A 21,299-nucleotide genomic window follows, 5' to 3' on the forward strand; every position below is an offset into this window, starting at 1 on the left:
GCTGGCTAGGAGACTGCGCAACCTGGTTTGTGGAGTTGTTGGAGGAGGGAAGGAGAAAAGAGGAACTTCTCATTTTTCTTCTTTCTAAGAGAGTACAAAATACTTTTTCTAGCAACTCCATGAGCAATAACTAAATGATTGTATTGCACTATGTGTATGCTTTCCACTGCAGATTACTCTAGCTATGTAAGTTAAATACTCCTCTACTTCTTGGAAGCCTTTTTCTGAAATAATAATAGTAAAGGAGGCCTGTGGAGAAGCTCTAATTGCATGGCCGTGCAGTTACATGTATTGACTTGTGTCTCCTGTGCCTTCAGACCATATAAAGAATAAATGGTTCACCTTAAGAGCGTCTGAGTAGAGCTAGGCAATCTAAAATAGAGGTTTGCATGGCAGAGCTCATGTGTAAGGAGGCTGTTAAACTTTTACATCAGTACGGGTGAGTGAAGACAACCACACATGGAACGATGGAACAATCTAAATGTATCTCTGCAATAGTTACTCTGCTTTGTTGTGATGAGAATTTCTTACGAGTTATGGTGTTGTATTTGGTTTCCTCATGGCTCTTAGCTGTAGTGCTTTCATGACATTTGGCTTACAAATACGGAAGTGAGGAATCATTGAGGTAGCTTAATTTACTTTCCCATAGTTACGTGAGTACACAAAGTAAGCATAATTTACATGAAATTACTCTAGAATAGATTAATATGGAGGTTCCCTACTGTCTTCAGTAAACGTAAACACAGCCTCTAATTTAGAAGCTGATCTTCATAATGACTGACTCTACGGATCACCAGTGAGAATAATAAGCATGCCCTGGTGCATGTGGCAAAACAGTTTCTACTCTGTTTATTATTTTCTTTCACCCTTAAAATAAATTCAAATATGAGGCACTGTTTCATTTACTGCTTGATTCATTCTGGTTAGTAGGAGGCATACTTGGGGAGTCTGTTACTAGTTCTTACTTGACTGAGGGGAAATGAGTGTCAATCTGGTGTGGTATTAGTACATGTCATCTTTAAAGAACTCCTCTGAACACAGTGCTACATCCATGGTGGCAGTTACGTTCTGGGTATGTTTTGTCCTGAAGAGCTGCATCTAAACCTGACGCTTGTGGCGAGAACCCTCAGTTTCAAAGTGGTTTTGTTCAGCCATGTACACGTGTGGCTCGGTGTGAAGGCATGGAAGTCCAGTTCATGGTTCTAATCTTTAACCTGAAAATGTCTGGTACTCAAAATGTCTCATCTGTTCTAGGAATTCCTCTTTTGCCTCTTTTTGTTTGACATCACAATTGTGAGGGGGGACCTTGATGATTAAGATATTCTGGAATCAATTAACTGGTGTGAGGCTGCAAAGATTTAGCATTTACTTAAGTTAGAAGTATTGCTTGCTTTTGAAGTTCTTCAGGGTTAAAACATCTGAATCTCTCCTTGTCAGTACTCTTACAGCTTTCTGTGTTATCAACTAGGAGCACTCAGGTCTATGTTGAAGGCATAGCACAGCTACAGAGTAAGAATAATGACATACATTTGTGATGTAAGTACAACAGACAACATTGGGATTTAAACTGCTGAAACTTACCACGGGGAAACAGAATGAGTCAATGTGGGATACGTGTTCCGAGGGTGCTGAATATACCTGGATTTTAGCTTTATTGATACAATGGCAAAGCGTAACTCCGAAGTACTTGAAGACTGGCAGTTAGGTGGTTTTGTGGATGTTTATAGAAAACTCCTTCTAGTATAAGCAGTAGCATTACAGAAAAGTGGGTTCTTACTTGAAAATTATCATAACTAACCTTAATACCAGCTACTTTAGAAGATGGGTCTGTTTATGACAAGGTAATATTTCTTAGCTAAAAAGAGGTGACGGAAGATATTTATTTTATCCTGTCTGATGCTTTCTGAAATCTCTTGAAAGCTTTTTCTAAAAAAACTAAGTAAAATAATCTCTATAGCACAGTAAACTTAGGTATTTGCATGATGTGTGGTTAAATAAGTTTTACATTCTGATTATGACCTTTCAGTGCTACTGTAATAAATAATTTGCTGTAATGCAGAAGGCATATTCTTGAAACAGACTTATTCTTGCAAAATCTGAAATTCTCATGAGGAATAAAAGTTCTCTAGGGATCAGCTGTTCTTCCAGTGTAGTTTTTTCTTGTGAACAAGTATTGTTCTGTAACTGTATTCTGGGAGAAAAAAGCTGCAAATCCAAGTCAGGTTGGAGTACAGCAAGAAGACTTTAGTTTTAACACATGTGTCTTAACATATGCAAAGTAACTTCCTAAACTGACAGCTAGGTCCTGTAATAAAAAAGCACTGTAGTTAAACCTGGAGCTACTACTGTGCCTGTCTGTAAGAACTACAAATTCAATACTTATTAGTGCTGATTGAGTGTGCTGTTGGACAGCACACTTCTTTTTTTGTTTGTCAGAAAGACTTTTTTTTTGGTGCTGAACAGCAGTTTGCTCTCCTGTCGTCTTGTGCCATGGAGCTGTGCTTTTGAACTGCCTCACTGAAGTGATTCCAGGTAAAAATGAAATCAACCTTTCAAAAATGCGTCCATTTAAACAAGTATTGCATTGATTTGAACAGCAAGGTGACAAACAGTGAGAACAGGGGGAGGAAAAGCTCTCTATTCTTTACTTTGGAAGATTTTATGGCATCCGTACCATCTGAGGTGCTGATGACTTGCAATTGAAAGAGGCAAGAAGTACAGCTGTCTTTATGAATGAAACTCACAATGACACACCAAGAAATTATCATAATTCTTATTTGACCACACACACGCTTTTCCCTCTTTTTTACTGAGCATGACGTTACATGGCATGGAGTATCTCTGGTTGGTTTGGGTTATCTGCCTGGTTGTGTCCCCTCCCAACCTCTTGTGCATAGTGTGACAAACAGAGGCTGCCTTGATGTTCTGCAGACACTGCTCAGCAATAACTAAAACGTTGGTGTGTTTGGTGTATAGTTTTGGTGACAAATCTAAAACATAGCATCATAGAGTTCCTTGCCATGAAGAAAATTAACTCTATCCCAGCCAGGTCCAGTACATTTACATAGGAAGGTTTACCAATACTACCAGTCATCTGAGAAAAGTGCAATTTCATTTTTGTAGCTATCTGTATCTAGCAGGTTGAATGATTTGCTTTCATTTATAAACACAGCCCCACTCTTCGGATTTAATGATCAACTTTGCAGTGCATTTTTCTTTTGATTTGACAGAACAAATCCCTGTAGCCGTTTCAGGCTGCAGACAGATGGTGAGTCTACCTCCTCTGATTACTTCAGACAACATTTGACTGCTGCTTTGCTTTTTAATAACTATGAACAAAACTTGCCGTAGCCTATGTGAGAGGCCACTTGGTAAGACCCCTTGTTTGGTTTTTTTGCTGTGACAGCTAACAACAGTAATAATTTCTCTTTTTTTGGGCAGTTAACAGTGTTAACTGACAGAAAGTTGTGTAAGCTATCATTGTACTTCTGTTGCTGTTATGAATAAAATGGGGACATGTTTGAAGCCAATTTCTTACGGTTGGACTGTCTGTAGCATTAATGTCTCCGTGCTGGTGACACTTTAGTAGTAATCAGGGGAGTTAAAGGCATCAATTTGAAATTGAGGGGATCTCGGATTTGATACTAGTTTTCATGGGCATTTTTTTAATTCAGCACAGTCTCTTACTTGTGTTATATTTTATTCAGATTTATTTACGATGGATTTTACCAAGTTGATAACCAAATGCTTAGTTCTAATTTTCTTGTTATGGGGAATTATTTATTTATTTTCTATTTGGCTAAGTTCCTTGCCTTTGTGGTTAGAGAGAAGTGATGAATTTTGAAGTTTTAAGTAGTATAGATGCTTTGTGAATGTTACTAAAGGATCAGAAACAATGTTTGATAGAGGAACTGTGCTTTTGGTTTAAGATAAAAATATGAACACCCATGTGACTTCTAATTCATAACTAATTATGATAACATTATTTTACAAAATTAACTGTTTTGTGTGTGGTAGAGAGGTAGTTGAGTTGCTGTGTGGCTTGTCACCATCTTCCCTCTTCCAAACATCCCTATTTGAGCTATGGCTGCAGAAAGAGGAGCTCATCTCCAAGAAGAGTCTAGTTCTTTGAAGCCCAGTAGTTCATCCCAGTCTCCCCCACTGGCATAAAATCCCAGAGCAGTAGACAGTAAATTTGAGTGTGTTTCATCCTGGCATTTGTCGTGGTTGTTTTTCTTGGATTTTAACTGTGGGTAAGGTGGAAGATGGAAGGTCTTACAGAGCTGTTAGTTCGACACAGAAGAAATATGTCTGAGATGTTGAATTTACATAGTCTATCCAAATTCAAACACTTGTATTTGGGTTTTTCAGGATTTTGCAAAGTAGATTTAGTGTGCTCCCCCTCTGCCTCCCCAGCTGGTTAAGGTTTTAAAACAGGAGCCCTGAATAACTGCTGTGAGGAAGAGCAGTGCAAGCCTTTAAGATGCCTATATATGAAGACTTTATCACTAAGTCTAGCTAATTACCTTTTTAAAACAACTCTCTTGAGTGGAAAGAAAACATGTACCTCATTGATTATTAGATTCTTAAAATAATCTGTAAATCACTTTGTAAAATCTGTATTTTAGTATTTAATAGATTTCAGTTATTCTGAATTTGATTACTAATCTATTTTTGTGACTGAAACATTATGGTTTTTGAATGACAGTACATTATTTCTTTAAACTTAATGTATTTCTGCAAGTAAAACCAGTCTTAAAAGTATGGAATGCCAGCTGCCAGTTAAAAGGAAAGTAATTTTTAGTATGTCCTTCAGTAAACCCAGTGGAAGGTTACTTACTGTCATGGCAAATGTTCAGTTATGTAAAATGTCACATTATTTTAGTTTCAGAAAAGAGGCTTTGAAACAGTCTACTGTATATATCATACTAAAATTGTACAGCAAAATTTTGCTCTGTATGCTATAAGGCTAAGTGCTTTTTCAAGTGATTCTGCCTCAGAGATCTCTAAGTAGGTGGACAGCTTGTGCGTGTGATAGAAGCCATGACTTAGGGCAGTCCTCCTCTGGTGATCTGTGAAATGAGTGACACTGGTTTTATGTTCAACTCCCAGTCCCATGTGAACAGAGATTTTTTGTGTCAAATGAACCAAAACATAAATAGTCAAAAAGTACATCTATAAGGCTTTTTTTAAAACACAGCCCTAGAACACAACTTTTTCAGTTGTTTGTCTCCAAGATGGAAATGTTCTTGAGTTTATATGGGCTTGAATAGGAGCTTTTACCCCCAAATTAAATAGTTAATAGAAAATAATCTGAAATTGGATAAGCAAGCATCTTAATCCTTGGAATGTCGTTATTTTCTTTATACAATCAGGTTTGCTGTGTAAGCAGTGTTATTTTTTCAGGGAATGAGGTTGTATGTATCTGTTCGTTTAATAAGGCTTTTTCTGAGCATCACTTCTGGAGACATTAACTGTGTTCAGAGTATGCATTGGCATTGTAGTATATGTCACTGAAAATAGGCAAATAAATTACCTGTCACAGTTGTGGTTGAGGTTGGGCAATTGATTCTATTTTTGTTAACTAAGTGTATGCAAAAATGCTTTGGTTAATTTTTCAAATGCTCAAATATGAAAATTTCCAAAATGTACTCTGATGATGGCCTTGTTGACTTGTTAGAGGTCATTCTATAGCTTGAAGAAAAGGAAGACCTTTCTCTAGCTGAATTTATTTAAAGAAAGACACCCTCAGTGTATTTGAGAGTATTTACAATAGGATGTGTCAACAATTTCTGGTGTTAAACTGTGTTTCCCTTCTAGTAATCCCCTGAAGTGGCAGCTGTATTTAATTTTATGTTTATGACACTGACTTTTCCTTTAAACCCAAATCAGAAATATTTAAAAAAAAAAATGTCCCAATCAAATGCTCAAAATTAGTTTAAGTAGTTGTATCTGTAATGATCAGTCACACTTCAGAAAAATGTTATAGTGGTTAAACCACATGGTAAGGAATAGGGAAAGTATCCCATTGTCTCATAAGAAACAGTGTTAATTCTCTTCCAAAAAGAGGCATGCTGTGTACCTCCTTTTTGCCTGCGTAGAAAGCTTCCACTGGCCACTGCTCGTCAGGCTTAAAGTTCCCACGTCTGTTACTTCTGAGAGTATTTTCCAAAATAGGTAGATCATAAGATGTGTACACCTTCATAGGTGGCTGATGTGTTATGTTTTACAGATGCTAGGACATACCAAGACTTACTTGTTATTGAGAGACATTACTGATTGATCGTGTTCTCAGAGCTTTATAATTTTGTCTGCCTTTGTCCGCTTAGGGTAGCATAATGTCATATGTTTGCAGGTTCAGCCACAGAAATCTGGCTGCTTTTGAGGATGAAACGTGCCCTTGATTTGAATAAGACCAAACTCTCACCTTTTTTAAATGAAGGGGAAGGAAGAAAAAACTGAACATCTGAAGTCTCCTGCATTTCCTTAAATTTTTGGCTTTCAATTTTTAGCAGTTGTGTTAGAGTCACAAAAATGCTTTTTACTGCCTCTTAATTTGGTAAAATTCTGAATGTGTTTCATATATGCAGCTGAAAAGTTGTTGTTTGCCAATGTTGTAATGTGTTTGAGGGAGTCTAAAAGTAGGTGCGTGCCAAGACTGGATCTGGAAAGCCTGAGCAATATATGCCATAACAGGGTAGGTGTACTGAAATGGGGGTTTTCACTGTGTCAGAGGGAATAGAAATGGGGAAGAAATAACTGGTGTATTAGACAGGCGCATGCTTTGTAAGTAGAACCCAGAAGAACCCCTTCATTAGTGTTGTCCTTTGCTACCCTGAAATGGATTTGAATTTTCTGAATGTTGTCATTCCTCTGCTGTCAGCAAATGTTTGTTGAAACTCATTAGAAGAATATTCCATCCGTTTCTGTTTGTCCAGGTATATATAGGATGATACTTCCTAGTGATGGCTTATCAATGATTACTTGAAAGGATTGTATTGTTCCGATGACTTAGGAGAGTGCCAGAGGCCTTTACAATGATTTATCTTTTTTTTACATTTTGCTTAAAAAATAACATTATTCTTTAAGCTTTTAGTTTTATTAAAGCTGCAAAGTTCAGCATTAGAACATTGAGAAAGGATGTAATGAAGGTTGGTTGTTCATTTCGTATGCCCATATGCAGTTTTCTAATTGCATGTGGTTTTCCCCAAGACTGTAGCCTGATTCAGTGCATCGAGTGAGCAATGTTCATTCTTAATGACTGGCTATTAAATATTTTCTTTATTCATTGTGTAGCCTGAGGTTTATTTACTGCATGCTGTTTTCTGAAGACAGAAAGCCTAATATCTGAAGGAAAATATCCAAATATCCAACCAAAAGAAATTAATGTATTCTCACAAATCACCAAGGTCATACTGTCTTCGTTTTCCTGGAGCTGTACAGGCAAAGGTCAAAAGCACACACATACTTCTGTGAGTCAGTTTTGAAATGCTTAACACTCCATCTCCGGGAGCATTTAGTTGAATATATCTGGTATTATATAAAACTGTTTCTTAGCTGACTTCTGCTGCAGCTTAAAGTCTGATGCTTCTGCAAGGTCTTTATGGCAATCGAGGAACGCGGTCCTACCTTTCTCACCCTTAGCCCCTACCCCTCAGTGGAAGTTTTTTGTTGAAGTGATTTACTTGCTATTGCTCAGGGCTCTAACAGTCAAGTAGTACCTGCTTCTCCGTAACAGCATTTACTGTCTTAATTAGATGGCTTTTTTTCTTGCAGAGGACTGAAGGACAAGTTGTATTTACTGCAAAAGCAGGTTTTATTGTCGGAAGATGTGTGTCCAGTGCATTTGGTGAGGCTGCAGTCTTGTGGAAAGGAAAAATAATTGGTTCTATTACTAAAATATGTATAGTATGTGCGTACAGTGCTGCCAAACTGGGATTGTGCGGACAAGCTTAATTACGTTATTTTCAACTACTGAATTCTTGACTTTGATACCTTCATCATATTTTTGGGGTTTATTTGTTTTTAATATACATTCAGTGGAATAACTTACTTAACGAGTGGTCTGGCATGATGTCTATAAACTTTTCTGAACTGTACCTTGGATTCAGGCTTATCGTGGAGTGTTCCCCATCCCAGCTGTTTCAGAAGGGTTAGAGTGATGATAGTGCTGTACTCTGCTTGCTGGAAGTAGGCAGCTGTTGCTCACATAGCGATTGTGCAGATGTGTGCAATCCTGTTGAACCCTGCATTAAGAGGTACTTGAGATACAGGAGAAAATTGCCTTAACTCTGTGCCTAAATTATTGTTAAAATAGGACAAGAAGCCATTTCTTTGTTGACAGCAGTAGGTGATAAATAGGTATTTCCTGTAGGAGGAAGTAAGACTTATCTGAATGAGTAGTCTGTAGCAGAGCCAAGCTGGAGCAGGGTTTGGCTTGTCAGAGGAGGTGGGTGCTCTGTGGCATTGAGGTACTGTGAATTAATCTATGATGAGAGTTGTGTGACACAGTGCTGTGTTAAAAATTTCTTGTTGTTTTCAGCTTAATTGTTTTTGGAGTCAGTGTTCCTTATTATTTCAGTCAAGAAATAGATACTTCAGCAGCAGTATCCTTTTATAAGATGTGTCAGAGAGATAGCTGCTGAGAAACAGATTGGCTATGCACTGCATAGCAAAAGCTTGCACTGGGCCCAGAGCTTAAATCAAAGTGCAAAACCATAGTTTTGACTTCTAGTTTCTATTTTGTTTAAGAAATGAAAAGACAAAAAGAGGGAGCTTTTCATGTGTCCAAAACACTCCTATATTCACGTTCATTTATGATTTAATAATTATACAATCATTGTACATATGCTACTTTATTCTCTGGTGAAATCCATGTGGTTTTCTTCATCCTGTTTATGTAGAAGATAATTTTTTTTTTTATCCCATTTCATTCTATTTATGTCATGGATAGACTTTGTCTTGTGTGTAATAAATTTCCATAGAATTCACTTATTGGGTGATTGTGTTAATTTTTTTTCCCCTGGCAGCCATCATTTCTTGGCTCTAAGACAAAAGTTCTTTCCTTAAAGCAGTGAGATGATTGTGTTTACTCATGTCTACTTCCCCTGTCTCCAGAGAATCATGCAAGAATTGCATGTATTTTCTTAATTGCACTGTGTCAAGAATTGGTGAAACGGAGCTATTTCCCCTTTGTTCAGAAGAAATCGTAGACTTTCATTAGGAGAGAAATACCTAGGTATTAAAAACTTAAAGGATGATGTTTTGGGTGCTCAATCGTTTTGAATAAAAAGATTTAATGTGACACTTTCCTCAGGCCAGTATCTAACTGCAGAGAAAAAAATTTATGAAGTTTGTTTATTGAAGTAATTCCTGCATGACATGGAGACTCTAAACTTATTGTATAATGTTGTTATTCCGAGAGATATCCATGACTGTTAGGTCAGGAAGCATTTATTGATTTGTCATTTCTTTCTTCTTCAGGCTGCCATTCACAGAGGGTGATGGAACTGAATATGCTGAAAAATACAGACAAGCAGAGGCACAAGAGCTAGATGTAGATGGAAATGATCAGCTTGTCTATAAACCAGGTAAAAAATAAATACATATATTTGGTTCCTGTTATAAACTCGGATATACCTGTCCTGTTACTCCCTGTGGTCTCTCCTCCCATCTCTTCACCTAAACAAAACTATGAAATCTTCTTGTGTATTTCTTGTTTGTTTAATGCTGTATGCGCATTTGTATTAAAAAGTAAACACCTTATTTTCTGGAAGCCACAATGCATAATGCTGCTATGTGCATAAATCTAGTTTATTGTAGATATACGATTGAAATGTGTCTGCAAGGAAAAGATACCACTAATGGGATTCATATCTTCATTCTGTTTTCCCATTTTCTATCCATGTTATTTCTGTGTATACTTGATTGTTGCATTGAACTGCCTTTAGAGAGAAATTTGATTGCACTTCTTTCCTAGGAGCTCTGGTAAAAGCAGTATGAGGCTGACTCACTTGTCAGGACAGCTCAGCTTCAAACTCTTACTGTGCCTCTTAATTTCCAAATTTGTTAATGTAGCTGATTTCCCAAGAAAAGTACATTTATGTGTTTTGTCTCTTCTGTGTGTCGTTCTCTGTAATGCTTTTTGTATCCCTTTGCTGATACACCAAAATTTGACAAACAGAAACATTTTCTAGGTATTACTGTCCTTCAGTTCTGCTGCAAATTAAATGACCTTTGGAACTCAGGTAGGTGCTGAAGCCATTTGTTTGGTCATCAGCTGAGAGGCAGTAGGTGCAGTTGGCCTGTTCAGCATGTGCAGCACATCTGACCATCTGTCCTAACCACAAAATACTGTCTCTTGTTCACTTGACATTATGCAAAATTTATGGGAGAGGAGGAGGTACTGAAAGGGGAAAATGGGTGAATAATGCTTCAAATGTTGTAGTTTAGGAACATAGCATTCCTTAGTTTTTCGTGTGTGTTATAGTGAAGGAAGGACACCAATGAGTTGACTAAGCGTAAGTTCCTTAGGTGTCTCTTTAAAAGTATAGGGGTACTGACTAATTCAAGGAAATACTGTAAAATTTATTGTCCTTCAGCTATTAAATCAGAATTCTGCCGAAGGTAGGCTAGCAACTTAATTTAGCAGCACTGGTGGCCTGCTTAATTTTGAATGAAACTATTGCTAGCAGTGTTCCTTCTGTAAAAGAAACAAGGTTATAATTTAGGCTTGTTAGGAAATATTTCTGCATAGTCATCCTGGTACTTTATTTTATAAATACTGGTTTCCTCTTGGTTTACCCTAAAATGTTTGTCCTTGAAATTCATAGCTTCTAACATTTATTCTTGCCTTCCAGTTGTAACTAACTTAAAAAGCATCTACTTAGCAAACAACCTTAAAAAATTACTAAAATATTAGCATATGTATACTCTTTTATTATTAATCTATTAAATGTTTTCTTCAGTCCCTTTTTTTCCGTCCTCTTCCTACTCTTTGTCTGTGTCATGATCTGGAGTCTCAGTTGCTTCAGGAGCTGTTCTGTGCAGTGTTGATGCCTGCCTCCTTTGGTCAGCACTCTGCTCCCAGCTGTATGCGATCTGGTGGGGGACTCTTAGCAGCTTGGATAGTGATGGGACTGGAAGATTCCTGCGGCATTCTGAGGCTGAGCTGCCAAATGCCACCTAGATATAGGATAACACAAAAACTTCAGAAAATCCTGGTTCTTATGGCTATCAACTTTGACATGAAAGATTCATGAATATTATGTCAGGATAATATAATGAAGAAGCACAGTTAGTGAGCATGAGACTTGTAACATTAATTTTATGGATTATAAGTGTGTATGTTGTTAATGAGACTGCTGTTCTCAAATGGAAATATGTTCATCATGCAGATTTTGAGAGCTCCAAGACCCATTTGTAACTGTCAGCTATATCAATCTGGAAGTCCATGTTCTTTTTAAGAACATGAAAAATTTTCATAAACTATAAAGACCAAAATTATCAGGACCATTTATCTAGACCAGGCCCTACCACTCTAGCTGTGTGGAGTACAAATGTAGTCAAGAAATAAGCTGTGCAACATGTAAATGAGAAGCTGATTTGCCCTGAAGGTTTCAGAGTTGGTACCCCTTCTGTTGCTTCTTTCTTTCTTAATTAGAAAAGATGATATCTTCTGTATAAATTGACAGCCTATATTAAATCTTACAGAGTTACTGAAACTCTTGTGGTGTTTGCTTGTGCCTTGGTGTTTTATGAAGTTGAGTTTAAATTTTGTGCTTTCCAATGTCTTTGAAAGAGCATATGCTTTTATACCATGAGGACAACTAGAAATGGCTAATCTGCTTCTCTGTCAGGAAAACAGATTGTCAGGAACTGCACTTAAGAGTTTTGGCTTCTACAGAACATGGTTGAAATGATACTGCTGTGAAAAGGATGTTGAAGTGATTAAATAAAAGAAGGAGAGTACTTCACCACAACTATTAGCCAAAGCAAGTAGAGCAGTAGCAGTTCTTCCCTGGCCCGTTGGGCTAATTTCACAATTGGTACTGGCTGTTTCAGAGTCAAACTTACGCACACCTTTGATTCAGTGAGGTCCCAGGATGTGCAGAGGGAAACCTTCCAGAGCTGTGTGTATGGGGCACTTGTCTACTTTAAACATCTTGTGGAAAATAGATGTATTTTTTTTCCTGAAATCTAGGTATTCTAAACTGTATGCACTAAGAGTTTTACTCTTAAGAAAGCTTCTAAAATCCTTAATAATTCTCTCCCCTCCCTTTTTTTTTTTTTTCCTAAAGGATGCCTATATTGTTATTTTCGTGCAGCTTTGTGGATGGCAGGGTTTTTTTTTTCTTTTCTATCTTCATTATTTTCACACCATTAAATGGATCTCTTCTGAGGATCTTCTGGGTCCCAGGTGAAGTAATTACTTACAGAGAACAAGCAATTTAAACCTTGGTTTTCAATTAGGTTTCTGAAATACAAAAAAAATTAAGTTATGGAGTTCCTTAAATGTTTGGGATTCAGAGCAGATACATGGTAGGAAAATTAATGATAGCACTCATCTTTACCCCAAAACCTTTTGTATTCAAAATATGTGCAAGTTGAAGAGGATTGCAATGGAGAACGGAAGCCTCATGAGGAAAGCCTAATTACTTGCGGTATTTTCTTAGGAATTTTAATGTTACCTGGGGGCATCCTTCAGCAGTCAGCACTTCCAAGACACAGAAAACTGTTAGCCTGTTTTCCCCAGTCAGGAAGGATAATCACTTTGCCCAGGCTCTGGATTAAGCTCTTCAGAGCTCAGTCAGCAGCAACTTCGTGTACTTTGTGTTATGACTTACTGTGAAGTCATTATGCTTTGTGGCTCAGGTAGGAGCCTGGTTATTTCCTGTGGCTTTCCTTTCCCGCGAGATTGCTTGCTGACTGTAATCATTTCATGTATTTGTAGCTCAGCAGTAGAATGATCAGTGACGTAGTAAGCATCTCATTTGACTCACATAACCAGTGCTTTCAAGTTTGTTTGGTGTTTTTTTTTTTTTTTTTTAATGCATCTTATTTTAATTTGCTTGGTGGCAGATACCAAGATCCAGCTGCAGGGTAAAACAGGATCTCTTCAATTCAGGAAACAGGTACCAGAAGGAATGCATCTGCTATATGTAATAATGGAGATGTTGGAAAATTCCTCTTTCCATGGGCAGTAGACTGTTTTAGTCATGGCAGTCAACATATTTAGAACTTTAATAATAATTGAAAAGGAAGTGAACAGGCAAATGCATCTTTCCCATAACTGAGTTTCCGATTTCTTTTTGCACTGACTCTGAACAGAGAAATTAATATCATTATTTATTCTGGATTTGCACTAATGGTTCTTACACACAGAAATATTTTGCTTGTTATAAAACAACGTGGTGAGCCAGCTGCACACTTCCTCAGTTTACTGTTTTCTGGTGGCAAGTGACCTGCAGTCTCTATATGTCAGAATCCAAGGTGCATGTTTGAGCATCAGGTCTTACAAAGGTGTGCGTCGGCTGAGTTTGTTGTCCCATTCTTAATGGTTGAATGGTTATTTAAATGAGTAGAATAACCTGGGAACTTTCATAGGGGTGTATATTCAAGTATTTCTATTGTGCAGTGAGTCTTCATTGTTCAAAAAACCCCACCTTTCATTAAAAAAGAAGAGGCAAAAACTTACTGTCTTCTAAGGTGGTTACCCAATTTCCTAATCCCAGTTTTGGTTTTTCACTGATAATCATGCTAGATTTTGGAAGAAGGTTGTATCCTCAGTTTGTTAGAATGGGCTTTTTGATGGCTGCTTGGGTCATGTCAGTGTTCTTCTGAAGTTGCAAGTTTATTCTGCGGCCCAAGACTGTACTGTCTGCCCTAGATAAAAGTCTTAACAGTTGTCATGGTATTAGTTCCTTAGGCAAACTAACTAATGTTTCTTTCAGTTTAAGCATAGAATACGTGTCCTGAAGAGAAAAAAACAAACCATACAGTTTTTAGTACTTGCAGCATCTACTAAATGATAATATGGCTGCCAGTTCTCAAACTCCGCGTATTGATGGTGGTTCACACTGGATAACCATTTACTTTTGGTAGAATTTTTTTTTCCAAACTTCTGTGCTTAGGAGAAGGTAAGATACTGCTGTTGCAGAACTGTCCTATGAAAAGCAATATAAAGAAAAGATAGGTTTCATCAACGAGAAAAGAGAGATATACAAAATTAATTAAACTGATCTGATTCTTCAGCAGGTACACGAATACTGATGGTTGTTTATTTGTTTCCAGTTTCTTTCTTCATACTTTTTAAATAAAATTCTTAATTGAATTTTAGGTTAATGATTTCTTAATACACTGGGTTTTTACTGAGCTAGAGAAGCTTATAATGTAAATCCTACCATTTACATTTTTTGTAAGCTTCTGTCTTCTGTTGTATACCTCTGAACACGTTTTTCAAAATTGCAACTGTTACATGGAAAACCTGATAGAGGTAGGAAGGCTATAGTGCTTTAGCAGGAATATGCTGACACCAGGATCTTTTCCCTAGCAGCTTGAGATTTCTTCCAACATTGGTCAAATCACGCAAAGGTACTGATGTCTCAGTAGTGACATGTTTGTGCCAGAGGGAAGGCAGTCAGCCTTTGTACAGTGTGGCTGTGACAGAACGCTATATGTGAATTTTCCTGGGGAATATATTTAGAAACTTGACCAAAAGTATTTTAAAGAGGACAGTTAATATTTTCCAGGGATGCTGGTATTAAATTCTGTTTCGTATCTGTTTAGTAGTGCAAAGTAAATCACTGTGCGATGATTACCTATAACTGTTGCATTACGTAGAATCTAGGTAAAGAACCTTTCTTTTTGGAGAGTGTGAACACAGAACTCTGATTTTTTTATTTTTTTTTTGTGCTTTATGAAAGTCTTACTGAACTCTTCAGCTTTTGTGGTTTTGTTTTCATGTGGGAATAACTAATTTTGTATTCCTTGATACTTGAAGACAATCTGGGGGGCTGGAGCACATTCAGGTATGGTATAGAGACAAAAGAAATTGTTCCACCTGCTTCTGCTTCACTGCTGAGTGAGATTTTTAGTAACCCTTCCAAAGAAAGGAAGCTATAACTGTGTAGTCAGTTATTTAGTTTATAGCCTTTATTTTACAGTAAATATTTACTTTGTAAAAAGAATACTAGATTTCTTTCCCACTACTGTATTTATTTCTTAAAGTTTTTATTATTTGTATGCAAATAAGTAAATTTCACCATAGTGAAACCCGTTTGAAATAGAAAGCATTTCCACTTTTGATTTCAGTATAGTGGGATTTTTTAGCCAAATTTTTTAGTTGTAATTTGCAGAATTGTTGCTTACCGAAGTCTTACCTGGTTTTCCCCTTCTACACCTGCCTCCACACCTGTTCAGTTCCTCTTACGTTTTTCATGGTCAAACTGACAGCAGGGTGCTGAGCAGAAATGCATGATAGCGCTGTAAGATTTTTGTCGTCTCTTTCCCAGTGCTAACAATGACTAACTCCTGCCCAGAGACTGCAGAATGTAGTATCCATTGAAAGATCATCATGATACTTACGAGACTTGTTTTAAATGTCAATTGCTGGAAATATAATGGTCTTTGTATCAAAATACGGATTATTTTGTACTATGGATCCAATAGGCTTTAAGGGAAACAACACATGGTTACATGAATGAGGAATATTCCAAGGAACAAATGTTCTTGGGAACAGGGGTAGATTTTGCAGTTGTAATGCAAAACGTGCAAAAATACTGGTTTTTTTATTAAGAGAAAAGCATATAGAATTATAGAACTATATACATCCTTGACACTGACAGTGACTTTTAAGCAGAAGCAATGTCTTTCAGAGCTGCTCCCAGTGGAACAGCAGGTGCATAAATACAGAATCTCTCTTCAATCTATCAATATTAAAAAGTTAATTCTATGAATACGTATAGGTATATGATTCAAATTTTGTAGATTTCCAAATACTGTGATCATATTCTCCTGCTGGTCTTCCCATTTCTGTATTGAAATAACTTACCTTTGGTTATTTTTATGCCTAGATACTTTATTATCTCAGTGTGAATCAAGTGATTTGACTTCTATACCAATAGCTAACCATAAATGTGTGGATATGCCTATGGCCAAACACAGAGAAGAGGTAATTTCATTGTACTTTCTCTCATTATGGAATAAAGCTGAAAATCATATTTTGTTTGGTTTTTTCAGAAGGAAACTTCTGTTCCTGTTTTAAGCATTGTACAAAACCTTTGTTCGTTGTACAAAGCCATTGTATAAAAATTCTTAAAGGAAGAAACATTACTATTATATGTTACGTAAATACCTATAAACAGAAAGTATGTAAGGAAGTGTGTGCCCATGTTCTTTTCTGTGATCTTCTAATGTGTTTTAGGAGTCCAGTTATCTACAGATGCCGAAGAGATGACAGAAAATATAGCACAGAGTTTTACAGAGATTTTATATCTGGAAGCTATTGATATTTCAAATATTTTTGAAATCTGTTTTGAGTTGTTTTGTAGCCTTATGAGTTTTCTTGAAAAATTGTTTCAGATAGTGTCTCTGATAGAAAGCAATTCAGTTGTGATTATACAAGGAGCAACTGGCAGTGGTAAGAGTACACAGATTCCACAATATATTTTGGATTATTGCCTTCAGCGATCTATCTACTGCAACATTGCTGTTACCCAGCCTCGGAGAATTGGTGCCATCAGCATTGCCAAGTGGATTAGCCAGCAACGATCGTGGACTCTAGGTGGATTTGTAGGATACCAGGTATAAGAAAATTTCAAAAAATATTTAAAAATACATTAAAAAGTACTGTATCTTCTTTCTTGATTATTTTTAAGCATTTCTGGGATACTGAAGAAGTGTTAGACAATCTGCTTTTAAATTGGAATTGCAGGTTTCCAGCTGTTTCCTGTTAAACATTCATAATGAAGTGTTTAAGCTTTTGAAGTTGAACAACTATAAATGCTAGTGAGACTCTAACAGAAATATTTAATTGTCTGCATTCTGATAATTGGACACATCTATATTATCATTGAAATTGTTGTAGGAGAACCGTATTTTGTCACTTTTCCTTTAAACTCTTAATTACCGTACTTGATTTGTTTGACTTTACTACATTTACCAGTCAGTTGTGTCAAAACTTTCATGCATTTATGGCCAGAGTGTTTTGTTTCTGTCCTGTCACTTCTTCTTAACATGCGAAGAACCGGACCCAGTTTTTCCTCATAAATCTACCTCCTTCTTTTGTTTTGTCAAACTCAGCTTCAAACTCAGTTCTGTCCCTCCATTTATAAACTTGATGCCACTTTCATCTTTTGACACAGATACTGGTACTTTAATCAGCTCTTTGTCAGTAACCACAATAAACAGCTGTGATCATTGTTTCCCTGGTAGTTTGACAATAGCTGTCTCTGGACTAGCTTCTCTGGGTCCTAAGGTCAGTGGGTTCACACTGGTGTTGGTGGTGAGAGGATGCTCATGGAGAGTTGTCTGCTTCTGGAATCCTTTGCTGGGAGGAATACATGTTGGTTTCCTCTCCATTCTTTTTCTTGTTGTTTGTTCTTTTCTTCCACTTAGGGTCATGTTTATATATGTTTGCTAACATGCATTTACATCTTTCTTCATTGGTCTGCAGCTCCAGGTTACATCTGAATGTACTAGATAATGGTGCCATTTATGTATGTTAGATGCTTTCTCTTTGTTACCCATAAAACTAATTTTGTCCAGTTCTGAGTCTGAGGGGAACTGACTCTCAGTTCAGGACATAGTCAGGGGAACTGGCTATTTTTAAGTGACTGTTACCTAGCTGTTTATAGCATGGGTTCTACAATGCCAAGCTTCTGCCTCATCTGTTATCCCATGTCTGCTTTTGTTCTGCATCATGTGTCTCCACTTCCCAAGGTGTCTGATACTGTACCAGTATATCTCTGTACTACACTAAATTGTTATCACAGCTAGACCAAGTAAAGCAAAGGTAGAGGCAGACCAAGAAAAGTTCAGAGAGAGCAGGTCTGATGTGCCATAGTCCTGAAGCCTTGCAAACCTTATAGTCTGTTACTAGCAATAGCAATACCATATTACAGGGTTGCGCAGATACATCAGCTTCATTTTTACATCAAAAGGATCTTTACTGTCATCCCTGCTGAATACTGTTCTTTGTCCAAGTATCAGATTTTAGCAATTCCTTTTGATATACCTACAACAGATGCTGTAGTAGGAAAAATTATTTTTGCATCCGTTTTTGGGGTTTTTTTGGTTTTTTTTTTTTAACACCACACTGAAGTTCAGTTTTTCTACAAATAGGTTGGAAGGTGAAGTAAAAATACTCTTTATGCTTAATCACTTACTAAAGAAGTTTCAGTTCTGAGAGGTGAACATTCTAGATAACTATGTGGGAATTATGATCTGACATCTCAAATCTTAACTAAGCCAATATTAATACCAGTTATTGCTTTGTAGAATTACTGTGGATTATGTATGTTGGCTTTTTCAGAAGTAGTTTCTAAACAAAGTGTTTTCTATGACTTGATACCTTGAATTAAATAGTCATAAAATTGCTAAGGTGATTCATTACATTATGGTAGAGTTTTAACGATATTAAACAGTGGTGTGCTTCCAGACTGTCTTCAGCACAGCGTATGTGGATGTGCTGTGCTGTTTTTACAAGTATTTTGTGTGAACTGAGTGGAAATGGAAGTAGAAGAACAGTTGAGTGTAGACTTGTCTGCTCTAGGCTGTTTTGAAAGTGGAAAGTTAAAAGATGGTCACAGCTCTGTCTACCTGCCTGGGTAGGCAGCACCTGAGATAGCTAAAATTATAGAAGTATTTTAGAAATCATAAATCCATTGTTTAACATAGGGTTGTAGAAGTTTCCTCTCAATAATAGATTGTCTGGTCTTGATGAGTTCTTATACCTCTTTCCTTTTCTCCTGTCCAGTAAGAAAATTATGTTTTGGCAAAATATTTTTCTTTCTTAGTGGAAAGATCTGTGTATGTACCTTTAAAAACCTTTGAAGAATTCTTCTCAGGCTATAGCCCCCAGCAAAAAATTTTGATCCTTTATTTTATAAACTTGTGGGGGTTTTTAATTTTTCCCAAAGGAAATGTTTGCTTCCTGAGTTGACTGATTCTGGGGTTTAAAAACACATTTGTACAGAGGCTTTTACAAGTTTGAATGAATAATTCTCATGGGTTTACACTATATTTCATTTTGGAATTCTTTCAGATGCATAATTCTTGTAAATACGTTAACTATCTGTTCCCATCTATGTTTTTCTCATTGTGTCAGGTAAGCTTAGAGAACATTTCCACAAAGGATACAAGGTTGCTGTACATGACAACTGGAGTTCTTCTTCAGAAAATAGTTGGTGCCAAAAGCCTAGATGAATTCACACACATTTTCATTGATGAAGTAAGTTGGTGGAAATAAATTTAAAATTCATGTTAAGAAAACCTTCTTTTTTTGTCTTTCTTACAACGCTAGAGAAAGAAAAATGAAGCCATCTATTTGTAAAGATGCTTTGCGTAAGTTTTCCCAGCTAACAATTCTTGTCTCAGTGTTTCTTTGAGCAATGAAGTTTAAAACTGAGGGTGTGGAGGTGGTGTGTGGGAGTGCTTAGCTTTTGGTAAGAACATCTTGAAATGTTTTCTGAAATCCACTGCCTGGATTTCAAGAACCTTTCTGGCTAGGCCTATGAGGAGGCAGTGGCTAGTTTTTACTCTCTTTGCTGTTACTTTCCTTAGAAAGAGTCTTTACTCTTCAGGGATGTCCTGAAAAATAAAACAGCCCTCTGAAAATATTCTGTCTTCTGGCCAGATTTATATTCCACTCGTGTGGATTCATCGTTGTTGCTCTCACTTCACTAAAAAGCTAAAGAAAATACACTTCTTGTATTTTTTTGTAATTTGTATATTTTTATGTGGGTTTATGCATATTTTCTGAGCTAAACAGTATTTGACTGTTAAATGTAGTCAGATGTGAAATTGTGCTTTCACAAACCATGAATGTAAATCACGTGTAAGGTGTAGGACTAAATCTTGGGATGTAGTGGCACAGAAGAGAACTCTTTTTTTTTTTTTTTTATGCTGTTTTTTTTTGATTTTTATTCCATTACTGTATTGTAGCTGAGAGTGACTTTGATTCTTGCATATTTGAGGGGCAGGGAGACAGTACTTGGTATACCATTAGACCATTACAGCAATAATGAAGGCTGTTGTGACTGCACTTGATATGGTACGTAGAAAAACTGGAAAAGATTAAGCACATAGTTAACACTTTTGCATGAAAAAGCTTTAGGACTTCATTCAAACAGATATAAAGAACCAAAAAACCCCCCAAATGGTAAAGAATTGTGTGAGTTGTCTTCATGGGAAAGATTTGAGACCACTCTAATATATCAGCAGGGTCTTGCAAACCTTAACATTTTTAAGCCTATGATAAGGAAATGCAGATTTAGATGTAAGATGCAGAAATTTAACAGTAGAAGCTGCTTACATAGAGAAGTATTTGATTGTTCCTTTATTAGGTATGAAAATGAATGAGTAAAGTTTTGTGGCCGCTTATGCAGGAGGTAGATTTATGTAAAGGTTTGAAAAACCTCGTTTGCTTGGGTGTCTTAATTTGAACTGATGGTATCAGCATGTACCACTTCTTTCATCAGCTCATAGCTTTTGAGACTGTATGCGTGTTTTGCTTCTCCAGCCCAAATTCCAGTCCCTCCTGTTCCCCATATGCCACTTTTTTCCTCACATTTACCTCACAAATTGTGATCTTGACCCAATAGTAATCATTTTTTGAACATGTCTCCCTGCTCATTGGAGGGGGTTGGACTAGGTGACCTTCGGAGGTCCCTTCCAACCCAAACTGTTCTATGATTCTGTGATGTAGCAACCAGATGCTCTCCCCTTCATTCTTAATTGCAGGTCTCAGCCCTGTTAGGGTACTGCAGGCGTTTAGGAACGTACCTGAGCGAACGTAGGTCTGAAAATCATGACTTCTCACAGCAAGACCTTGCTGTCAGCCCGAAAACTGCGTTAGCTAAATCTTTTTCATAGTGGGGCAAAACTGAATATAAATACATCTTTACATTGTGTTAGAATATGCTAATAGCCTTACAGGGAACGAATGTTGACCTTTGAAGGTTAAGCTCTGGAAGAAGCTGCTGAACTTAATATATTTGAACTGCAATAATTCAAGAAAGGGGTATCCTTTCCTTGATAATGTTGAAAATAAGTATTTATTGAACTGCAAGGAGCAGCCA

General features: G+C 36.9%; 1 protein-coding gene across 1 annotated transcript in view; it reads left to right on the forward strand.

Annotated features, from left to right (window-relative positions):
- Positions 1 to 21,299, forward strand: part of TDRD9 (tudor domain containing 9) — an 84,210-nt gene that overhangs the window by 12,237 nt on the left and 50,674 nt on the right. Inside the window, exons 2-5 of the mRNA XM_063332213.1 lie at positions 9,484 to 9,590; positions 16,074 to 16,171; positions 16,582 to 16,803; positions 19,328 to 19,450. Of these exons, the coding sequence (XP_063188283.1) occupies positions 9,484 to 9,590; positions 16,074 to 16,171; positions 16,582 to 16,803; positions 19,328 to 19,450 (550 nt within the window). The remainder of the gene's footprint in view (positions 1 to 9,483; positions 9,591 to 16,073; positions 16,172 to 16,581; positions 16,804 to 19,327; positions 19,451 to 21,299) is intronic.

Source organism: Chroicocephalus ridibundus, chromosome 4 (assembly GCF_963924245.1).
Source record: "Chroicocephalus ridibundus chromosome 4, bChrRid1.1, whole genome shotgun sequence".
In the NCBI taxonomy this organism is placed as follows: domain Eukaryota; kingdom Metazoa; phylum Chordata; class Aves; order Charadriiformes; family Laridae; genus Chroicocephalus; species Chroicocephalus ridibundus.